Here is a 20,812-nt window from a genome sequence, read left to right as displayed (position 1 = left end):
GAAATTTTATTCCATATATTTGAATTGATATTCATTTCAATCCAACATAAAATATAAGATATTTATACTAATCATTTTTCAATCTAACTTGTGAATTTTTTTTACATGTGTTCTCAATTAGTTATTACATAGAAGAATTATTACATAATATATATCTCCGCTACTAATCTCAATAAATTATAAAATCTAAATGTATTATAATTTAAGATAACATGTATAATTAAAAAAGATCATATATATTTTTTATTAACTTATTTATATAAGATCTTTATTCTTCAAGTGATAAGTTTTTTTTCAAAATTAAAACTATATAATGTTTAACAATAATTTTTATTATATATTTAAATATTCAATTATGATAATATATAATTCAAATATTTTTTTAAAAAAATTCTATGTAAATTTTTGTGGTCGTCCATGTACTTATTTCTAAATATTTTATTTGCAATCTAAACAAAGTTCACCTTTTTTTAATATTTTTTTTTGTTTAATGGGACCAATTATCTTATTTGATGGTTTGAATTTTACTTGATATGAGCAGTTCGTATCAGTGAGTTTTCCACATTCACCTAACCAAAAAATCAATTTCATGGAGTCTCGCTCTTTATCTTCTCAAACCGTTCGCGCCAAATTACCTACACAATCTCTTCCTCGAGCTTTCAATGGATCAAACCCTAAATCTCTCTTCTCATTGCCTTCTTCTCCAAGTCACATTTCTCCGGTGATGCCTCTTCTCACATCTTCACGGCGTCTGGAAATCCACCGCCGGAGTACCTCGTTTACTCGGCAGACTTCGAATTCGAGCTCGAAATTCCGCGCATCTGCTGTGGGAAGTGATTCTGGCCGCCAGTTGGATGTGACTAGAGAGCTAATCATTCTGAATTCTGCTTTGACTTTGGTGCTTGGTGTTGGGAATCGGGTGCTTTACAAACTTGCGCTTGTTCCGATGAAGGAGTACCCGTTTTTTCTAGCTCAACTTACTACTTTTGGGTGAGTTTTGGTGTTTCTCTTTCAATTATTGTATGATCCCCGATCACTGATGTTTACCTGGATGATTTGGATTTTTTGTACTTCGAAGCTGAAAGTTGTTTTAGGGAACTAATTTAATACTTTCTCCATTTCAGAAAGAGTGATGCTACTATTTGAAGAGTGTGATTGTCTTTGTTTTCCTTCGACTATGATTTTTTCACTCTTGTAAATATTTACGAAAAAAAAATCATGATGTATAGTCGTACTTTTTGATCATCTGAATTTGTAATGATCAAACCTCATGACTCTCATACTTTGTTCCTGATTCTTTTGGAATATATTGAACACTCGCATAGAGATAGTTAGTAGGACTTCAATGTGAGTGGTGACTATTGTGAATAAAACGCAGGAAATTTTGTTGTCTGACTCTATTGTCTGCCTGTCTTGAGCATAGACTTCCATATATAACTTGTTTTTAGCTGTTTCAGAGATGTATACTAGTTTCCTAGTTACCTTGGGTTGAATGAAATTGCAATTACGTGGTAGACAAATCATAAAAGTCCTTTGAATGTGGAAAGCTCATAATAAATGCAGCATAGTTGGCCCTGGTAGCTAGTAAAAAATATAACACATAAATTTGCAATTACTATAGTATGTTGTCCCTTAATGACCTTGCAGAGATTTCCATGATCAGCTCCCCTCAACTATGAAAATAACATGTCTTTCTGTTTGTTACTTTGTATAGGAAGATAATTGAGTGGATGCGGAGTTAAGAGGTTAATTTGATTTTTATATATACATATTAGTGATTGCAGAAGAAAACCATTAAAGTAATTGTTGACGAATAGGTTTATAAAGAAAGAATCACATCGAAATTGTAAATTTGATTGGATTGGTGAATTTTTGTATTCCTGATAGCTGCGACAGTTGCATAGGAGAGAAACATGACAAACATTTGGGAACTTTACAAATTGAGAAGAGTTATCATATAAATTGGAAAGAAGGGAGTAACACTAACATCCTTACTCCTGAAGTTCCATTTTAAAAAATGTGTTTATAACCAAAGGAAAATGAAGGTGAGGAGATATCCAATAAGTTTGTTCTCTTCTATACGTAAAATCCAGTTCCAACCTTAGTTTGTGAGTAGTGATTTAGCAATTGATCACCTTTCGTATTTAGGAAGCACAAAATTATAACTGGACATCTATCCTGGTAAATTTCTCTTGCATTGAAGATGCTGGGAGTGGAATGTTGAATGACTACTGTAAAGGGGAGTCACATAAAGTATGCAGATTGAGGAATAGTTTTCATCCCTCTGGATCATTGATTGCTTGAGACCAACTCCTTCTGTGCCATCGTGTCTTAAATCCTAGCATGTCAACCATAAACCATCTACTTTGGTACTTACAAAAAGAATGTAAATTATCAACATTGTTTGACCTACCTTAGATGCATAGGAAAGTAAGTGCCCAGTGAATTTTTTAGTCTAAGGGGTCAGCATTTGCCTACACTCAAGTCAATGACTAGCTGAGATGACAATCTAAATTAAAAACTCAAATATGCTGGTCAAAGAAGGTTGTGGAAAAACATGTCCATTACTTTGATTTTTAGTAGGAAATGCCATTATCCAATATAAGGTTTTTGATCCTAGTTAACCTATATTTGTTTTACTACGTGGATGCTGATACTTAACGTGGCTCAATTAACTTCAGGTACTTGGCTATTTATTTATCCATTTTGTATGCGAGATATCGTGCTGGTATTGTAACAAAGGAGATGGTGGCCTACCCGAAATCACGGTTTTTGCTCATTGGTTTCCTCGAAGCCCTTGGGGTCATATGTGGAATGTATGCTGGAGGTATTACCTTGTATTTAAGGAATTTCTACAATAATAAATTGAATGTTTCCTCTCTCTCTCTCTCTAGATTTCTTCCTTCACTGGAAAAAGACGATAGATCCTTTATGTTCTACTTCTTACTCTACATCTCGTCTTTCAACAAATATTAGTCTTTTCTCAGCTATTTGCTGCTTTATCTAAACTGGAAAACAATAGTAAGTTCCACAGAGAAATGAATATGGATGATTCTTTGAGTTGTAAATTGATTTCTGATTGCTTTATTTTTGGTACTTTACAGCCATGCTTCCTGGACCAGCCATACCAATACTTAGTCAGGTAACACTAATAACATTAAGATTCCCCTTTTCGCCAATAAAAGAGCACGAAATAGTTCTCAAGTTATCTTTGCCTTGGTGGTATATCTCCAAGAGCATGGAAATGGGATGCCCTTTTCTGATGGAGCAACACATTCAATGCATCCTTGCTTTTCCTTTAGAATACACAAAATGCTATTACAATTTAATACTCCATGGCAATAGTTTTTGATAAATTAAATGTATGCTTGGTGATTCAAAGCATGCATTTTCTTTTAGTTGCAATTTTTGTAGCCTTACTGACAGCTATCTAATCTTATTTCTGATAATTGAATCATGAATGGGGAGTAGGCTCTATAAATTGCTGAAAATTCATGTCCTAACCAACTTCAAACTGGAAGAGTTATAATTGTATCCTCGAGATTGCTTAATAAAGTTTTCGCTCATGTATAAAAGAAGCAAAACAAGATTTCTTAGCAAAGACCTTTTCATTGCAGACCTTCTTGGTGTGGCAGCTGACTCTCTCTGTGTTCATTCTTGGACGAACATACTCTGTGAATCAAATTGCTGGATGCTTATTGGTTGCTGCTGGAGTGGTACTAGCTGTAACAAGGTCACACACTCTTCTCCTTTAGGGTCCTAAAAAATGTTTTTCTTCTTAGGTTGCAAGTTTAAATAGGATTTCGTTGAAGTCCTAAGATCAATAATGAAATTGTCCACTCTCACAAATTAATCTTTAATATGAGGTGGTCATATACTTCGTTTTGTTTTTATCTTTCAGTTTCCAAAAAAAATATACTTCACATGGTATGATTGTAGGAAAATGTCCTTAGTTCAAGTATCATTATTAACCTATCAACAAAAAAATTTCACGTGTTTGAGCCAAAGAGAAAAGAATCGGATCTGCTCATGAGGAGGTTTCTTGAAAATTTGAATTAACAATTCAAGCTTTTAGATGAGGCGGTCACGTGCTTCGATATGGTGTCAAAGCGGACATATATCCTAAGTTTTATTGACATTGATGGGAGGGCCCCACTCACAAGGTGTATTAAAAAAGAGAACATCTCAAGATAAAAATATCAGTTCCTAGAAAGAGCAAGGCGCTGAGCAACCAATAATCAATATTAATAGAAATGCTATCTCAAAAAAAAAAAACTTTTTCAAACTCAATACGAATAGAAATGTCTCACGAGCTCCAAAAATCTGCAAAAATACAAATAAAACATAATTCTGCTATTATGTAGCGGGGTGCTTTCAATCCCCTTTTAAATGTTGTACAGTTTCTTTCATTCCATGTGGTCCATATGAGTGCTAGAGGACCACCTCCCTTGCTCTACTTCTTGTTTACAGTAAAACTGGTTCTGCTTCTTTTTAATTACATCATGTCAGTGCCTAGTTCTCTACCCCAACAAAGGTAGGGGTAACATCTGCATACACCCCACTCCTCCCTAGACCCCATTTGTGACCTCACATTGGACATGTTGTATTTGTTGTTGTTGCATGTCGGTGCTTAGTTGCCTATGTTCCTATTAATTGTATAATATCCTAAATTCCACGCTACGAGCCTTGGTATGCGCCACACTGGTACTTCAGGTGTGTAACTGAGGCTTTGCCAATTCGCTAGCTGCCAAAATCCTCTCCAACTTTTCACCCCTCCAAAATCAATAACTGAATTCTAGTTCTTAGGTCTATTGAACTCCAATCTCCCCACCCCCCACCCCTGACTCGGTGAAATTACTATTTTATCACATTCTTTTAGAGGATACTCTGATAGGTTTTGTATCCTAAACTCATTCCTTGTTATAGGGCCACCTGAATGAATCATGTACGTGACAGTGCATCTGACTTGTTAGCACAAAAAGAAGCACCCCAATCTTATTCATAAAGCTACAAGGGGACTTATTTTACTTCTATTGACAAAGTTGGTTGGGAACATGCAGAACTTATAATATTTATCTTCTTTCTTGGGGGGTCACTTAGCTACTTCCTGTGGCCGGTCATTTTGGCAGATAAACTGTTACAGATACTGCTAGGAAGTTTGTTCTGTGTGATCAAGCAGCTCATAATTATTATTTTTGTGAACGGTTATGCTACTTTTATTCACCTTGGCTTTTGTGATTGTGGAATGCAGCGGATCAGACTCCAACCAGATGTTGGCAGGAATTGCATTTGTTTGGCCAGTATTGATGGTAGCTTCAAGCGCATTCCAAGCCGCTGCATCTATTATTAAGGTATTCAATAAATCACGATGTGTACCAATAGCAGTCTGGATCCTCAATTAATCATTTCAAGGGCTTTGAATGTGTAGGAGTTTGTTTTTATTGATGCTGCTAGCCGACTCAAGGTGCATCTCTCTTTTACAGAGCTTTTTATGTTCCTTCACTTAGCTTTGAATATGGGGTGCATGAGAGATACTCCATCGATCTCTTCGCAACTCTGTTGGTAATGTTTAATGCACAGTCCTGATAGATATTCAATTTATACAGGGGAAGGTTCTTGATATCTTTGTCGTCAATTCTTTTGGATCTGGATTCCAGGTAATTTGTATGAGCGCGTGAAATTTTAATACACTAACTTTTGGATCCTAAAACTCTGTTCTTCAGGGTTATTTCAGAGTAAAATGCGTACATAGTCCTGAGTTAATTAGCCTTAGGCAAATGCCAATTTACTGATTCTTCTGTTGAAATAGCTGTTTTCACATTTGGCACCATTTGTTCAATTCTGTTAGTCGAGTGGAATTAAATACCAACTGCTGGCTTTTGTATTGTCTTAAATAGTCACACTGAGCACCATTTGTATAGTTCCAGTCGTCAACTGGAAGCTAAAAGAAAAACCTTTTTTCGTGAAATCTAGTTCTCGGTGAAGTTTCATTTGCATCTACGCAGAGGTCATGCCCAACAATTTCTGATAGAGAGAGGAAATATTCAAAAGACTGCATAACCATATGCAAAATCTCTTTTTATTTTGATTGGTCCCGCTATGTTTTTCATGGATTTGCAAGCCACTCAAACCCTTTATGCTCTTCTATTTGCAGTTTATGCTGTTGCCAAAGTGTTATTGCAGAATCAATTGTAGTTTGTTACCACAACCTTGCACACTATAGACAATGAATGTTTAGTCTAGCATTGCTATTTATATACATTTATATTACATATATGTGTGTGTTCCCTCCGTTTCAATTTGTTCGTCTTAGTTTGACTTGACATGGAACTAGAGAAAGTAAAGAAATTTTTGAATTTTGTGGTGTTAAACTACAAATGTATAATGTACCAAAATACCTTTTAATAATGTGGTCTTAATTAAACATGTCTAGTGGAATGCTCAAATTAAAAAAGTTGTCAAATTAGAAAAGAGACATTCTTTTTGGAACAAATCAAAAAAGGGAAGTACAATTAGGACAGGCAAATTGAAACAGAAGGGAGTATATAAAAAAATGGGGAATTGCATTTTCAGAGAGTGAATTGATCTGTTTACCTTTCAGCGACACTGTATTCTAAATGTTGCATTTGTAATGTCTATTTTTTTTTTGTAGGCTCTGTTTGTTCTTCTTTTTCTGCCTTTTCTTTCAAACTTGAAGGGCATACCATTTTCTGAGCTCCCTTCATTTCTTAAGAGCGGTGCTGGTTGCTTCTTCAACATAGGGAACAATGTTTCAGGTGCAATCTCTATTATGTTGAACTTGTGTGTGGCTTGCATAAAAGGTCAATGTGCATCATTTCAGCATTTGCAAACTGCGTTGGTGTGGGTCATGATTTTCTAGAATCTAGAATATTTTGGCAGGAAAGTGTTGTTTACAAATTACAAAATGTTCCTGCTTTCCTCAGTCAATCACATAGAGGTTTCAAGAATATGTTTGCGCCCATCGGGAAAAAGAGTGGTGATATATTGGATAGTATGAATATATGTACTCGTTAGTTGCTAGGAGGTTGCTCTACTTACATTATTATACTATCCATAGAACTTGGGGTACTGGAATAATATAAACCAAGCATAGAAACTGGTTTTGAAAACTTAATGTTGGTTGCAACTCAATTAGTATGTGTCTCTTGGGATTTGGTCTATAGCTGTACTTTAAAAGTGAATCTCAACAAGAACGAAATCACAATTTTCAGGCAATTTCTCAAATGGGACATATACTGCTGGTATAGTGTTCATTTCACGAGCAAATATTAGTTTCAACAGTTATGATGTAATCCAAACAAAATTTTAGTTGTCTTTTCCATTATAGATGTGAAGACACGATTATCAAGTTAGAAGTATTTTTCCCAAGGTAATGGATTGATGAGTCTGACTGTTCTTTTGGCACCTTTTATTGGTCAGGTTGTGATGGAGCACCGTTGCTACCCCTTCTTTACATATTTACAAATATTGCTTTCAACATATCAGCTCTCAATCTTATGAAGATTTCATCTGCTGTAATTTCTTCCCTTGTTGTGATGTCATCAGGTTCTCTCTCGCTCTCTTGCAGAAACTCTGCATACAGTGCTTAGAGGTGTCGATTACATTTGAATTTTATGTAGTCCCTATGACCAACCAGATTCTTAAACGGTTAAACCTCTTTTCTTATGCAGTGCCTTTGTCAATGTATCTTCTCTCCATGCCGCTGCCATATCTCCCACAAGGTTCAAGTTTGAGCCCTTTCTTCCTTCTCGGCAGTGCTGTCCTTCTCATTGGTCTTATCCTGTATAACATTCCACGGACTCAGAAGCAAGACACAGAATTGTAACTCATTTGAATCATTGCAAGTGATGTTCTATGGAGATTCTGGATATATAGTAATGATCTCGGAGAGGCATGGGGTCCAGAAGAGTCTATAATCTCCATCAACTAAGATCCATTCTTCCCTAGTCATACAGTATGGCCTACCGCTAAATGGATCTGACAGTATCATGGTAACTTGACTTATCCTTCCACTGGTTGTCATCATAGACGAGCAACGCAGACTGTCTTAGCGTAACAAGTGGATTTTACAATACGGAAGGGCGCTTGCTATGACATGTCTTAGGTGGGTTAAAGAAATTAAATTTTGGTGTATATGTTACTGAGGTTTGCATGCACAAAAACAGTTGGTCGATTCTTTTGGTAGATAGAAGATACAGAAATAAAACTTCTTCAGCGTCATATTTTGATTGTGAAACAAGTTTATGTAATTACAGTTCCATTCTATTCTATTCTTCCAGTGGGTGTTTCACCAGACGAAGCAAGTTATGTAAAGCAAACATCTGCATCCTGCGTGGTAAACATTGAACAGTTAAAATTTTCTACGGGAAGTCCATTTTTCATAATATCATATTTCAAGCACCCAAGATTTATGGGTTCTAAATTTGCCACTTGACTCATAGTTGGTTGTAGTTACTGAATTCGCAATTAAATACTTGTACATTTTCTTGAATTTTTGGTTTAAGCAAAAGCTTTTCAGTTCGGTCGAAACCTTAAATACTATTGTAGCTCCACCCACACTATTCATTGAACAGTTTACTTAGCATTTTAACTCAACTGTGAGCAATATCGGAACTTTTGGCTTTAGACCAAGTTAATGTAGGCTTGAAAAAAAATCCTCACTTCTCTTTTCTTGATTTACAAGATGATCCGGCGATATGCATTAGTAATATTGGGATTAGTTATATTGAATTTATTTCTTTATTATGTTTAATTTGTTGTATTGAATTAATAGGATATACTAGAATAAGAAAAGTAACCCCACATTGTTAATGTTATGGTTTGCTATACATAAAAATAATGATATTTAATAATGATTAGATACAATCAGTAAGGTACTCACTCTTTCATTTTGTCTGTTTTATTATTTTTTAAGTCCGTTAAAAGATATCTATTTCTTTTTACATGTAACGTTTAAAACTAATTAAAAAAAAATTTGATAAGTATATTTACAGGCCGCAAAATTCAAAAATATTTTCTAATTAAAATGCACAGCTAATACGTGTATTAATTATGCACTGATTAATGATTATGACCAAAGATATAGAACCTTAATAACATTAATCTGGACATATTGATATTTGTTCATGCCTTAGCTTTCGTATTTCTACATCTCTAGGCATAAATTACTGCGGGAAACTGGTTCTTGAATTTAAGCAGTATCTGATTTTCTTTTCTTATATAATGCTTTCAGCAAAACTTTTTTACTTGTAATTGTACGTGCACAGAAAATACTATTATCTTCATATTACCACTGAGAATAATCGCGGGAAGAAAATGATTCAGACTTTGATAATGCACAGAACTAAGATACTGAATATCTCATTGTAATAGAGCTAAATCTCACTTTTTTTAAAATAGAAATTCATGACATGACATCTATCACTAAACTGAGTTTTCCACTTCATTAACAGCTTACACCACAGTTGAAGCCCAAAATTGGTGCTCACCCTGAAAATATATTGCTCAGACCGTCCAAAAAGAACTGGTTACCCTATCGACAAGAATTGTTTAGAAAGGAGTACAATTTCCTTTTGATTTGTGAAAGATGATAATACAACTACCATAAGAGGCTTCATTTTACATATCAGCTGACCCTTACTTTTCAAGAAATTAGATGTTGAACCAAACCACAGCCGCCATAGCGCACTTCAGCCTTGCAGCAAGCAACTTTCAATTATCCATCTAGGTTTCAGTCATCACTGCTGACAACAATAATGAATACGATGCAAGATTTTAGAGCGATGAAAGCCCCAAAAATTAATATCATGACAAAGTTGTACACATGTTACGTGAGACCAAGGAACACCTAACCGTTCCAACCTTAAAGCCTCTAAATTGGTGGATATCGATGTACTCGAACCTCAGTCATATCAATTCCTCCTCTGCAATACCACATATATTAACAGTTATTTTCAGCAATTTCCCCACACAAAATAAAACTCATGTCCATGAACAAAGGGATATAGATCAAAAGATAAACCACTACTACAAATAAGCTCCATTCTAATTGTGAACAAGATTGTGTTCATTATACATGCTATACTCAGAAGCAGCAAAGGGTTGTGAAGCATTGGAAATAACCACATAAATCACAAGCCAACAATTTCCTTCCAATTAAATCATTGAGATGAGTAACAAACAAGATAATAAGTGTCCATACCAGAATATCAACATTTTATGCATTAACTAGATCGCTTATCACCTAAACGGGAATGCACAAGATTTATATATGTCTAGGACAATGACAACATCATAGCTAATGCAAGATTTCATATATAATATTCTAAAGCAGAACCACACTTCAGATTTTGAAAGAAAACAAACCAAGGAGTAATGCAATCTCCCTAAACAAATTACCTTACGCTTCTTCTGTTGTTTGATTTCAGTGCCGCCTTTCTCAAAGTTTTCTGATTGTTCAGAAACAGGTTCCCCTAAAGGCAAACTTTTTATCTCGTCATAGAAACTATCTGTCAGCCCAAGCAACCTAGCACAATCAAAGAAAGGAGATTAGCCTCCAGTTAGTCCATTTTAAAAAGAAAAGAAATCAGAGCTCCACCTAATCTTCCAGTACCTTCCAAACTATAGATTAAGTTCATATCTGAAATGATCAAAAGACTGACTGTAAATTGACTCTTTTTATAGTTAGTAAGATCAACCACACAGTTCCTACTGAACTTACCCATTTCTTGACTTCTTCAGATGTTTCATTTTCTTTTTCTCCAATTTTGTAAGTGGGGCACGATCAAACGCCTCCTCTTCTCTTTTTGCACGTTCTTCCATTTTAGCCATGTAGTTTGTGAGTTCTCTACTTTCAGATCCAACAACTTCTCTTACCTGTATTTTTCACCGTGATCAATAGTCAATACACGATTGCTTAGGGAAGTGAGTTAGTATAAATAGTCAAATAGAGAACTACCTCTTCGGGTCTTCCTTCAAGATCATTCAACAAATCTATCATATACGGGCTTTGTTTAGCATTTCGCAATCTCTCTTTTTCCCTCCTCAATTCATTTCTCTCCTGCTTCGACATTTTCTCCTCGCCCATAGAAGCAGGCGCAAATTTGGGGGGTCGATATACACCATCCTGTAGGTCAAGACAAAAAACATTCAACTATATCTTTACTTCAAGAAATCATATGGGAGACTGAGTGAGTTAAATCATAACTTCAAACTCTAAAAATTGCTAAAGATCGAGCCAACTCTTTTTGAACAGGAGGAGAAAGGAACTAAAATGGTCATTTCATTGTCATGTACCAAACACCAACCTCTGCAGTGTTACTTGTTTTACTAACAAGCATATCAGGTTTTGGACGATACTTCAATAGGTCCTCCTTCTGAGTATCTGTTCCCTTCTCACTTATAACTGACTTCTCAGAAGCTGTGTCACTATCTCGTGTGAGCTTCTGAATTTGATACTGTAGTTTCTTGTCAATGGGGCGAATCTGCACAGAGCATGACAGTAAGGATACTGCAATTAAGGGCAGAAAAACACCCAAGAGGAGCTGGAGAGACAGCTTTAACATACCTTCTCCAAAAACAATCTCATCTCCACCAGACTCCGAACTACTGGATGCCCTTCAATTGAGAGTCCTTTTGCCTTGCGGAGCAAATAATAGACAAGTGATTGACAATAATTCAGAAGTAGCAGATGCTTCGTTTCAAGGTAACTTATTCCATCTGCTGTTGGAAAGTGATCCGCTTTCACCTGCAGACAAATTGCACGGGAATTTGGAAGAAGAGTCAAGTTTATATAGTGCTATTTTCATTCTTTCCTACACAGCTGCCACGTAAAATATCCAAGGCACATTCAACTGAATGAATCAAGCAGTTCACTAATTTCTGTGACTGAGTTACAGGAGTGCCCTGCTAAAGGCATTAATTCTATAGCATGGGGGTTGGTGGTTTTTTTTTTGGGTGGGGGGTGGGGGGGGGAGGAGGGGCACGCATACACATTGATACATATATCCTTTAAAGACAAGCATGTATTTCAATATAGCATAGACTAGGACTTTCTCATACTGGCCATTGGGATGATTAGATATCAAAGAAAGTAACATGAACCCAACATGGATACCAAGTCAGAAGATCATGTATTATTGATCGTAACATCTGTAACGTGGAAAACCAAATTAGTTGTACGATCTAACATATTAGTTCAAAGATAATTGCTTTAATGAGAGAATATTGGATTACAGGCACCCAAAAGACTATTGTTTTAAAAAATGTTTTACAAAATGAAACCATTTACTAAATATTTCATCAATGTATGATTGTACATAAGTAAAATGTAGCCTCATAATTTCTCAAAGAAAGAACTTGAACCTCATAGAGGTGATGGGTAGCGGCATGGCAATGACGACTCGGGGTGAATCTGGGAAGCAAATATAAAAGTTTCTCTCTTTTATTTTGTTAGTAGGAAAAAACGTCAAGATATTGATAGAAGAAAGTGATCGATCAATAAATCAATTATGCCTTTAACCCTAAGCTAGTTATAGTCGGTTATATGAATCCTCTGGATCCATTCCATGCTTCAAGTCCATTTAAATTAAATAATAAATTAGGTATACTAACCAAAAGAATGCTAATTTCACACTTACCCAAATGATACACATGTCTCTATAGCAAGAATATAAAGAATCTAGATGAACACTGAGCCAAATGAAAAAGTATCAGTTGATTTTGAAGATAGTAGTAAGAAGGTATTGCAAATACAACGGAATCATATTTTGAAGATAAAAGCTGATAGTTTACGACAGATTATCTTTTGGTGCAATTTAGAGCTAGTAAATGATGTTGAAACATTGGTAGACTTTATTAGTGTTCCCAGCATTTTTTGGATTACAGCACCAGTTTACTGCTGGTTTCATCAATAAAACTTATCTAAAAGAATGTACCAGTATTTATTGGCAATAACTAATTAAACATGACTATTTGGTATCCAATATAGATTTCTTTTTTGCGAGTGGCAGCTAATAATGGTGTCCAGACAACTTTCCGGCACTTCCAGTGCTGCACCAAGTATTTTTCCACCAGCAAAGGCATTGGGTAACCAACAATTGATGGGAAAGGTTTCAACACATCCCAAAAACAGTGTGTATCCTTACAATTTCTTTCTGACTATATAAATTGTTATTATTCTAATCAACCGAGTATCAATATTTAAATAATCAACCATGAAAAATCATAGAATTAAAAAAATAAAAAACTGACCTTTGCGGTTAAAGCTTGTACTTTTAAGCTCACTGTATCCAATCCTGCTTTCATCTCCTTCAATACCGTAACTAGTTGCGGAGCTTGCCTGCATATTCATTCACATCCAAAAATATCAATATTATTATGTATGTTCCGTGATTTTCAGAACCTTAAAAGACCAAAATAACAAAGAACTTGCCTGCTTATTCTTTGACTCGTTTCGACTGACGCCATATTTTACTACTGATATCGCTGAGAGTGAAGAAGATACTCCGTTGTTGTCAATGGCGGCTTCCTCTCTGTCTGCTTTGGGGCAGAACCGAGGTTTGATTTATTTATTTTCCAATAAATTAGAAGGATCGAAAAGGGGGGAGCGGGTTATGATTTGGGTTTTATATGGGCTTATATGCAATGGTCCATCTTTGAACCTTTACGATAAATGACATTGTATTGTATTCTATTGTATAGTAAATATAGTGTTTGGTTAAATTGTATTTATTTAATAACATTTTAATTATTTGGTTATAATTTATAAATTTACTTAAATATTTTTAATTATTCTAAGATAAAAGGTTTGACTAGGTTTAAATAATTAAGGTAAAAGTTAAATAATATTTTGAAATATTATGTAAAATATAATTTTCAAAAAAAATTAAGTAATAATGAAAACACACCAAATTGATTGTTCCATAAAATAGGGATTTTCATTGTTATGGAACAACGAAATTTAATAATACAGTACAATACACTATAAGTAACAATCAAAACAAACATTATAAATATAGTAATAATGCAATACAATACAATGGATAACAATGGTCCTAACATAGTGTTAAAGCAAGGGAGAGCTACCAAGTGGTCAAGAGGGTCTTTTTGATAAAATATTATGTAGTACTTATAAATATGATTAAAATGTTTTTTATATATATAAAGAGATGTATATTGAGTAGATATCAAATTTTTTGACTAATTTATATATTTATTTCATCAAATTTTAAACTCTTTGATAAAAATCATAACTTCATCACTTGAAAAAATACTTAATATTTAACATTTTTTAATTCCAAATTAGTAACATAGTTTGAATTAAACTTATTATTTTAGCACACTATAGGCAATAGGATATGGTAAATTTACTATATATACTCTAGCAATAAATAAATATATAATAATATTATTTTAATTTTTCATCAGTCAAATTAAGTTCGATGTTAATACTCTTATATGTCTATTACTTATGAATTTTGTATCATGCCCATTTAGATTTAAAGGCGAAAATCTTAATACTATCCATGTTTGAATAAATAACTTCGTCATCGATGTTTAAATATATACGATATAAAATTATTCGTCAATTGAATATTTCTTGGATATAACTTCATTTCTTTGCTATTGTATCATTTGTTTGACCTTGTGAACATGATATGCAATATCAAGTAAGTTAATTTTGATTTAACAAACATAATTTCAGTTGAAAGTAGCAAATTTTAATATCAATTTCTCAAAAGTTAGACGAGTTACTCGTTCTAATGTCTTTATCTCGTTATCCAAATAATCGCTAGCAACTTCCAATTATGTCTCAAAACTCAGAGGTAATAAATTCAAACATGACAAACTTTGGTCAAGAATTCTTGATTCTGTAATAATACAATATATGGAAGTTATTTAACAAATTTGATATTATTTCAACTTTTATAGTCTATAAATATATTAATAAATTGAGATATAGAATTATTTTGGGCCATAGTAATTTTATTTTGTGAGCGATGACCAAGTAAAATGGATACATAAGAAAACATTTTATTACATTTAGGATTTTAATATTTTTTTTCATTAAAAAAATAATAATGTGGTCAAATTATAAATAGCCATGTGTAAAAAATAATTTTGCAAAACTTTTAATCAATGACATAAAATGAGTCTTTCTGCAAGTTCGATGTCATATTTGAATTTTTTTCCAAAAAGAAAAGAAAAGAAAAAAGGGGGCCACAAGCAAGCAAAAAAAATAATGTTGGCAATGAAATTCAAACCTGCATTGTGTGTTCGGCCCCCACTATCCTTGAGGATAAAATAAGATCTATTGCTTTGCCCACAAGCCCTACTAGCGTAGCAAGTCTGGTCGCTGGTGTGTTGTTCGTTCTAGCGATAGGCTCCAAGCGCGATTCTGATTCTCAATTTGGATAGCAAGCTCCTACCTTTTATCAATTGAACTATCAACATTTCAACTATTGAGTGGCGACGTTAATATATATATATATATTGAATATTTTACATATATAAATATATATATATATATAAAGTTTTTTCGTGATCACTGACACCACAACCCGTCCACATGTATCCGTCCTTGCTAATAGTAATAGCAACATTCATTGTAGTAGTGCATTTTTTTGGACAAATGACAGAAATCACATAATTATAAGGTAAAATTATCATTTGTCCCTTTTAAGTTTGTAATTGTAGAAATCTCTCGATTGATACAATAATTTAAGTGTTGATACATTAATCTAATACACGAGACATATTAATTTGATGCTGATATATTAATCTGATGCGTGAAAATAATGAATTTTGAAAAATTATAAAATTAATAGGGGATTATGGTAATAAGAGAACTTTAAAGTGAAATTTATGTTATTTTTTTTTTTGGCCAAACTCGTTTACATAACAATTATATATACTCAAAAGGTTGTGTAAGAATTTTATCATATATATAAAAAATAAAGAAAATATTCATAATAATAATCAATAATATCATAAACATATGATTTCAAATACAAGTATTTAATAATGGTAATTTATTATGGTGAAGAAAAGACTATTGATATTTAATTTTTTTATATTCACATTTTTTTCTATTTTTAAAAAAATTTAAATTTGACTAACAAATTACTCTTTCTTCTTCTCCATATACACAGAATAATCAAATTGACTTCTACATACTTTATAACAACCATTAAATTTCAAACAAACACCCCTACTTTAACAAGCTTCTATTGTAATTAAAACTACTACTACACAAAAAAAAAATGTAATTATAAATTAAGAAGCTCGAATCCCAAAAAGGACTAATTAGTCAATTAACACAAAACAAAGACATTTCATGCACGTCCATCAAAGAAACCAATAAACAAAAACAACAAATAAATAAATTAAAAAAAATAAAATAAATCACAATAGTTCCCCGTACATCCCACCGCACCCGATCCAACTCAATAGTCTTCTCCGTTTCTCCAAGTAAAATAAAAATAAAAAATATAAAAAATTAAAGATAAAATTTATTCGCACTAAATATTTATTTCAAATCAATATATGTATATTATATATTTAAATTTATATTTTATTTTATTAAATTACGTAATAATAAATTTTGCGTTGGGCTTGTTATAAAAATTCAGTGCATATAAGTTGTCGAGGAAAAAAGAGTGATACACCACTTTCTCCCCTATTTCCTCTCTAAAACTAAAATAAACTCGCAAAATATCTTTATTCTCCGGATCCATCTTTTTTTTTTCTTTATTCTTCTTTTCCTTAAATTATAAATATATATTTATTTTTTATTAATCACTTCGTTTCCACTTTCTCCACTATTTTTCACCTTCTTCCCCCTTTCTTCTCGAATCTTCTCTCTCAAAATTCACCTTTTGATCTTCGTTTCTACACTGTGAACGTGATGTGAAACTTCAATTCCTTGTTTTCTCTTTGAGTAGTTCAGTTGTATCGGGGTGCGGAATCGGAGTTTAAGCAAATGATATAACAGTTGAAGAAGGGGGATAATTTATTAGAGGATCGGACGGGTGGACGGACGCCGGCCATGGATGTTTCACCGGCGAAGTTTCTGTTTGGATTCCTATTTGCTTCTATAATACTATGGAGTATTTTCGTGTAAGTCAATCTGAGTCAAAGTTGTATTGATTATCAATTGACTGGTGTGTTTATGTGTTGTGATCTAGTTTGAATTGATTGATCTGATATGTGCTATATGTTTTTGTTTGTTGAATTGTGCAATGTAAATGAGTTGATGCAATTTGTTTGAACTACACATTATAGGCTCTGATTGAACTACCATTTTGTCGTTTTTACTAGATTAGAGCGAGCAATTTCCTCTCTTTCTTTTGCGGCAGGAGGGATTGAGGTTTAACGAAGTTGAATAACATCAATGTTGCTTTCTATGTAATGATGTCCAAATTATGTCACATGTGATAGCATCTTTGTTTCTCTTGCTAAGATTTTTTTTTCTTTGTGTTTTCCCTGTAAGATTTCTTCTATACTGAACTTACTGATGCTTTGTGCTATGTCGCAAAAGTATGGTTTTGCATAGCTTCAAGAATAAGTGGATAAGCACGGCTGGGGATAGCCCTCACCAAATGTGTTCTGAATTGGACTCGCATAAAATTATGGTTTAAGGTCAAGTAGAACAAGGTGCATTGGCTTCAGTAACATTTGAAAGAATATGAGCATCCCACTCAAAAACTTATGTCCATGAGTGGGTTAGCCCAAGCCATTAAAACCCCTTTGGAGAGACCCTTACTAAACTCATGAGGGATAAGTGAAGTATTCTCTTACTATTCCATTTATGTCTTTCATTTCTTGGCATCGAGATTAGTTTACTTGGTAAGTGGGTCTCTTTCTACCAATCATTGATGGTTTGTCCTTAGTATTTAGGATAGGTTTGAAACTAAGATATGCCAATTTGATTGTAGAATTTAAGAACTATATTACGTGGATACTCAACATAACATGTAGAGACCGATTGAGAAATGTGCGGGTGATCTTAAAGAGATGCCTATTCTTCCTATCCCTTCTATTGTGCCATAGGTACGGAATGTGATGAATAATTTAACGAGAAGCCATAAAATGCTGGACTTGAGAGGATATTCTAGTGCAATATCACTTAGAATAATGTGAATATATGTATTCCTAATTGGTTTTGAAGTCTGGAATACATGGAACAATTCAAAACAATGTTTGATCAAGTATAATTTGGATAGTCATTAATGAAGTTGGAAAAAAAACTTTTTTTGATCAAGTAATAAGATTTTATAAACAAAGGGCATGAAACATACACATAAAGAAGTATACTAAAACGTAGAAATTCTTATAAAAAACGTACGCCCTGCCCTTCGTCCCATTTATATGTGTTAAGTTTGACTTGACACATTGTTTAAGAAAGATTTTTGAAACTGTGGTCTAAAATAAGTGATAGACATTTGTGTGGTTATGAATAATTTTATTAAGGATAAAATATGCATTTCAAAGTTAAATTAATACTTACTATAGAAATGTGTCAATTCTTTTGGGACTGACTAAGAAGAAAAATGAGTCATATAACAAAGGGAGTATGATTTTTTACGAACCACACCAATCTTTTAGGGATCTCATGGGTGCAACAAAAGAAAATAAGGGGCAAAAGGGTATTTTCTTTTGACGAAGATTCCTTTACAATACTATTAAAAACATTCTAATTTTTCTTTCTCCAAACAATCCTTATAAGTTCTAATGGAGCAACACCACGCCTTGCGTCTTCTCTGCCCATGCCTGACATACTAAACCAACACAATACTTCCCAACAAAAATGTCACGCTACCCGACCATGTAAGAGGAGGTGATTGACATCTTCACCCAAATGTAGTATTTCTTAACAATTTATTTGTTACTGCATGTAGTATTTTTGTCATTTAATAGCTTTCACCCACGTATTGCTAGTTCTCACATTCTTATTCCATATTCTCCCTTTCAAAAATAATACATATATTCCTGAAAAGTTTTGTAGATATTAATTTTCAGGACGATAAAAATAGTAACCAAACAATGCATAATAATGCAAAGCTTATGGGGACAACCAAAGAAAAATGACTGAACTATGTATAACTAATACAAAGCTTAATACATCTATTATACTATTTTATGTTGCAAACTATACGGGCCCAAGTATAACTACATATGCTTGGTTATTTACATTTTCCTAAACATATGTTTCATTTTGAAATTGGTAGCTTTGTATTCCTAGTAATGCTGGCCACCTCCAAATTTTTTAGGGATTGTTACCAATCTATACCATTCAGCCATCTAGTTTACCTAACATGGCTGAAGTATAGGCTACATATACACTCGGTTGTACATGATTGTATATGTGGTGTGTATATTATATATATAAGTATGTACAGATATGTACAGGATTGTATGTTATATGCATATATTAGTATAAAACATAGACTACCTATACATTGTGTACATTTTTTTGTAAATTAGGTGGCCCAAAAGTATTAAGTTGTAATTTTCTCTATATTTAATATTATGTGTGTAGTGTACACAGTGTTATCAAAGGCGAAAAGTGCAATAGATCTCTAAGGTCCGAGAGGGCTTTAAGTGCAAATCGCAAATAAAGCGTGGACTTTAATGAAAAAATGCACAAAGGGAGAAAAGAACACAGATATATATGTTTAGTACAAGACTAATAATTATAAACATGAATGACAAATATATGACCAAAGAAATTTTTGAAAATAATTATGATAAAGTAAAATATCAATTATTTAGTGTCACTTCTTCATATGAGGCTCATTGACAAGTAAACGTTTGGCTTAGAATCTTGATGACGACATTGAAGCGCACATAAAACGATGCAAAGCGCTCAACACGTTTTGAGCCTCGCTTCAGGCCTTTAGTGTGTCTTTAATAACACTGAGTGTACATATATTATATGTATAATATATGTATATTTAATATAAGTATGCACAACCTATTCATTTTGTACCTCTTTTATTAATTAGTTGGCCGAAGTGTTTAGGGCCGTAATTATCATTCTTAAAGAAGGTATATGGTTTAGCTCTACTTACATGCCTAGAAACAGTGGGAAGATTACGAAGGAACATCACTCTTAAAGAAGGCTGTAGGATTACAATCAGTTAACGATGAAACCTCTGATCTTTCCAGTATCTCTAGCTTATCAAGAAACAGTATTAGCCCAAACAAGGAATAGAGAGAAGTAATTTTGTATTTAAATTTTAGAAGAACTCTGTTAGATTGGGAAGTGGAAGAACTTAACAGTTGGCTTGAATTGCTTTACAAGAAAAATCCTATTCGAACTGATGGTCATATGGGGAGGGCAGAAGTATGATCATCACTATGTATTATTTCCAACGATATATGTATTTCTCTTGCTCTCATACGAGTTCCTAAAGCATGAAACTTCCTTTCTCTTTTCTTTGTTTCACTGACAGTAATATGGGGAGCGTGGGAATAATGGAGAACATGAGAGAAAAGTGACTGTTTACATTAGCTAGTGCTTGTGTAAGTACGTGGTGGAAGATGTCAATCATCTACTGCTTTCCCTTCCTTCAACTTATAGTTATATGTGGAGAAGAAGCAAACGAGAAGTTACTCCTCTAGCGCTCATGGAAAAACATGGATAGAGAGAAACCAAGAGCCAATGAAGAAGTAGAAAATATTGTATTGTACATATCAATGCTCACTTTTTTAAATAACATTTTCTTTTTAGAGCACAATTGATACTCTTATCAAGATAAAATGACACTCTTTATGAATCGAAGAGTTG

At 33.5% G+C, this 20,812-nt stretch overlaps 3 protein-coding genes across 10 annotated transcripts in view; 2 read left to right on the top strand and 1 right to left on the bottom strand.

The window, feature by feature from the left end:
* Positions 1-516: 516 nt before the first annotated feature.
* Positions 517-8,455, top strand: LOC101260721 (protein CLT2, chloroplastic). Of its 3 annotated transcripts, none has more exons than XM_010321925.4 (10): positions 517-990; positions 2,718-2,827; positions 3,105-3,142; positions 3,618-3,733; positions 5,252-5,351; positions 5,429-5,464; positions 5,607-5,657; positions 6,653-6,776; positions 7,441-7,566; positions 7,692-8,455. In XM_010321925.4, the coding sequence occupies exons 1-10, from the start codon at positions 590-592 to the stop codon at positions 7,844-7,846; spliced, it is 1,257 nt and encodes a 418-aa protein (XP_010320227.2). In that variant the 5' UTR covers positions 517-589; the 3' UTR covers positions 7,847-8,455. The 3 variants fall into 3 exon arrangements, with proteins under 3 accessions (XP_010320227.2, XP_010320228.2, XP_004238016.2); XM_010321926.4 differs by having other exon boundaries at positions 530-990; positions 2,682-2,827; positions 7,441-7,612; XM_004237968.4 differs by having other exon boundaries at positions 535-990; positions 2,682-2,827.
* Positions 8,456-9,384: 929 nt separating this feature from the next.
* Positions 9,385-13,662, bottom strand: LOC101260428 (uncharacterized). 3 transcript variants are annotated; one of them, XR_741263.4, is made up of 9 exons: positions 13,454-13,662; positions 13,273-13,360; positions 11,588-11,767; positions 11,328-11,504; positions 10,979-11,146; positions 10,742-10,896; positions 10,420-10,546; positions 9,883-9,944; positions 9,385-9,764 (listed from the first exon to the last, which is right to left on the bottom strand). XR_741263.4 is itself a non-coding variant. In XM_004237967.5 (8 exons), the coding sequence occupies exons 1-8, from the start codon at positions 13,486-13,488 to the stop codon at positions 9,933-9,935; spliced, it is 942 nt and encodes a 313-aa protein (XP_004238015.1). In that variant the 5' UTR covers positions 13,489-13,662; the 3' UTR covers positions 9,385-9,932. The 3 variants fall into 3 exon arrangements, 1 of the variants encoding a protein (XP_004238015.1); XR_741264.4 differs by having other exon boundaries at positions 9,385-9,761; XM_004237967.5 differs by having other exon boundaries at positions 9,385-9,944.
* A 3,017-nt stretch (positions 13,663-16,679) lies between these two features.
* LOC101260131 (protein SABRE) overlaps positions 16,680-20,812 on the top strand; it is a 38,059-nt gene continuing 33,926 nt past the window's right edge. Inside the window, exon 1 of one of the 4 annotated variants that reach the window (XM_004237966.5) lies at positions 16,680-17,139. In XM_004237966.5, coding sequence (XP_004238014.2) covers positions 17,069-17,139 — 71 coding nt within the window. In that variant the 5' untranslated portion in view covers positions 16,680-17,068. The remainder of the gene's footprint in view (positions 17,140-20,812) is intronic. The other 3 variants (XM_069297361.1, XM_026030826.2, XM_010321924.3) reach the window with 3 other exon arrangements.

Source organism: Solanum lycopersicum, chromosome 4 (assembly GCF_036512215.1).
Source record: "Solanum lycopersicum chromosome 4, SLM_r2.1".
NCBI lineage: Eukaryota > Viridiplantae > Streptophyta > Magnoliopsida > Solanales > Solanaceae > Solanum > Solanum lycopersicum.
This window is presented reverse-complemented; position numbering and strand designations above follow the sequence as displayed.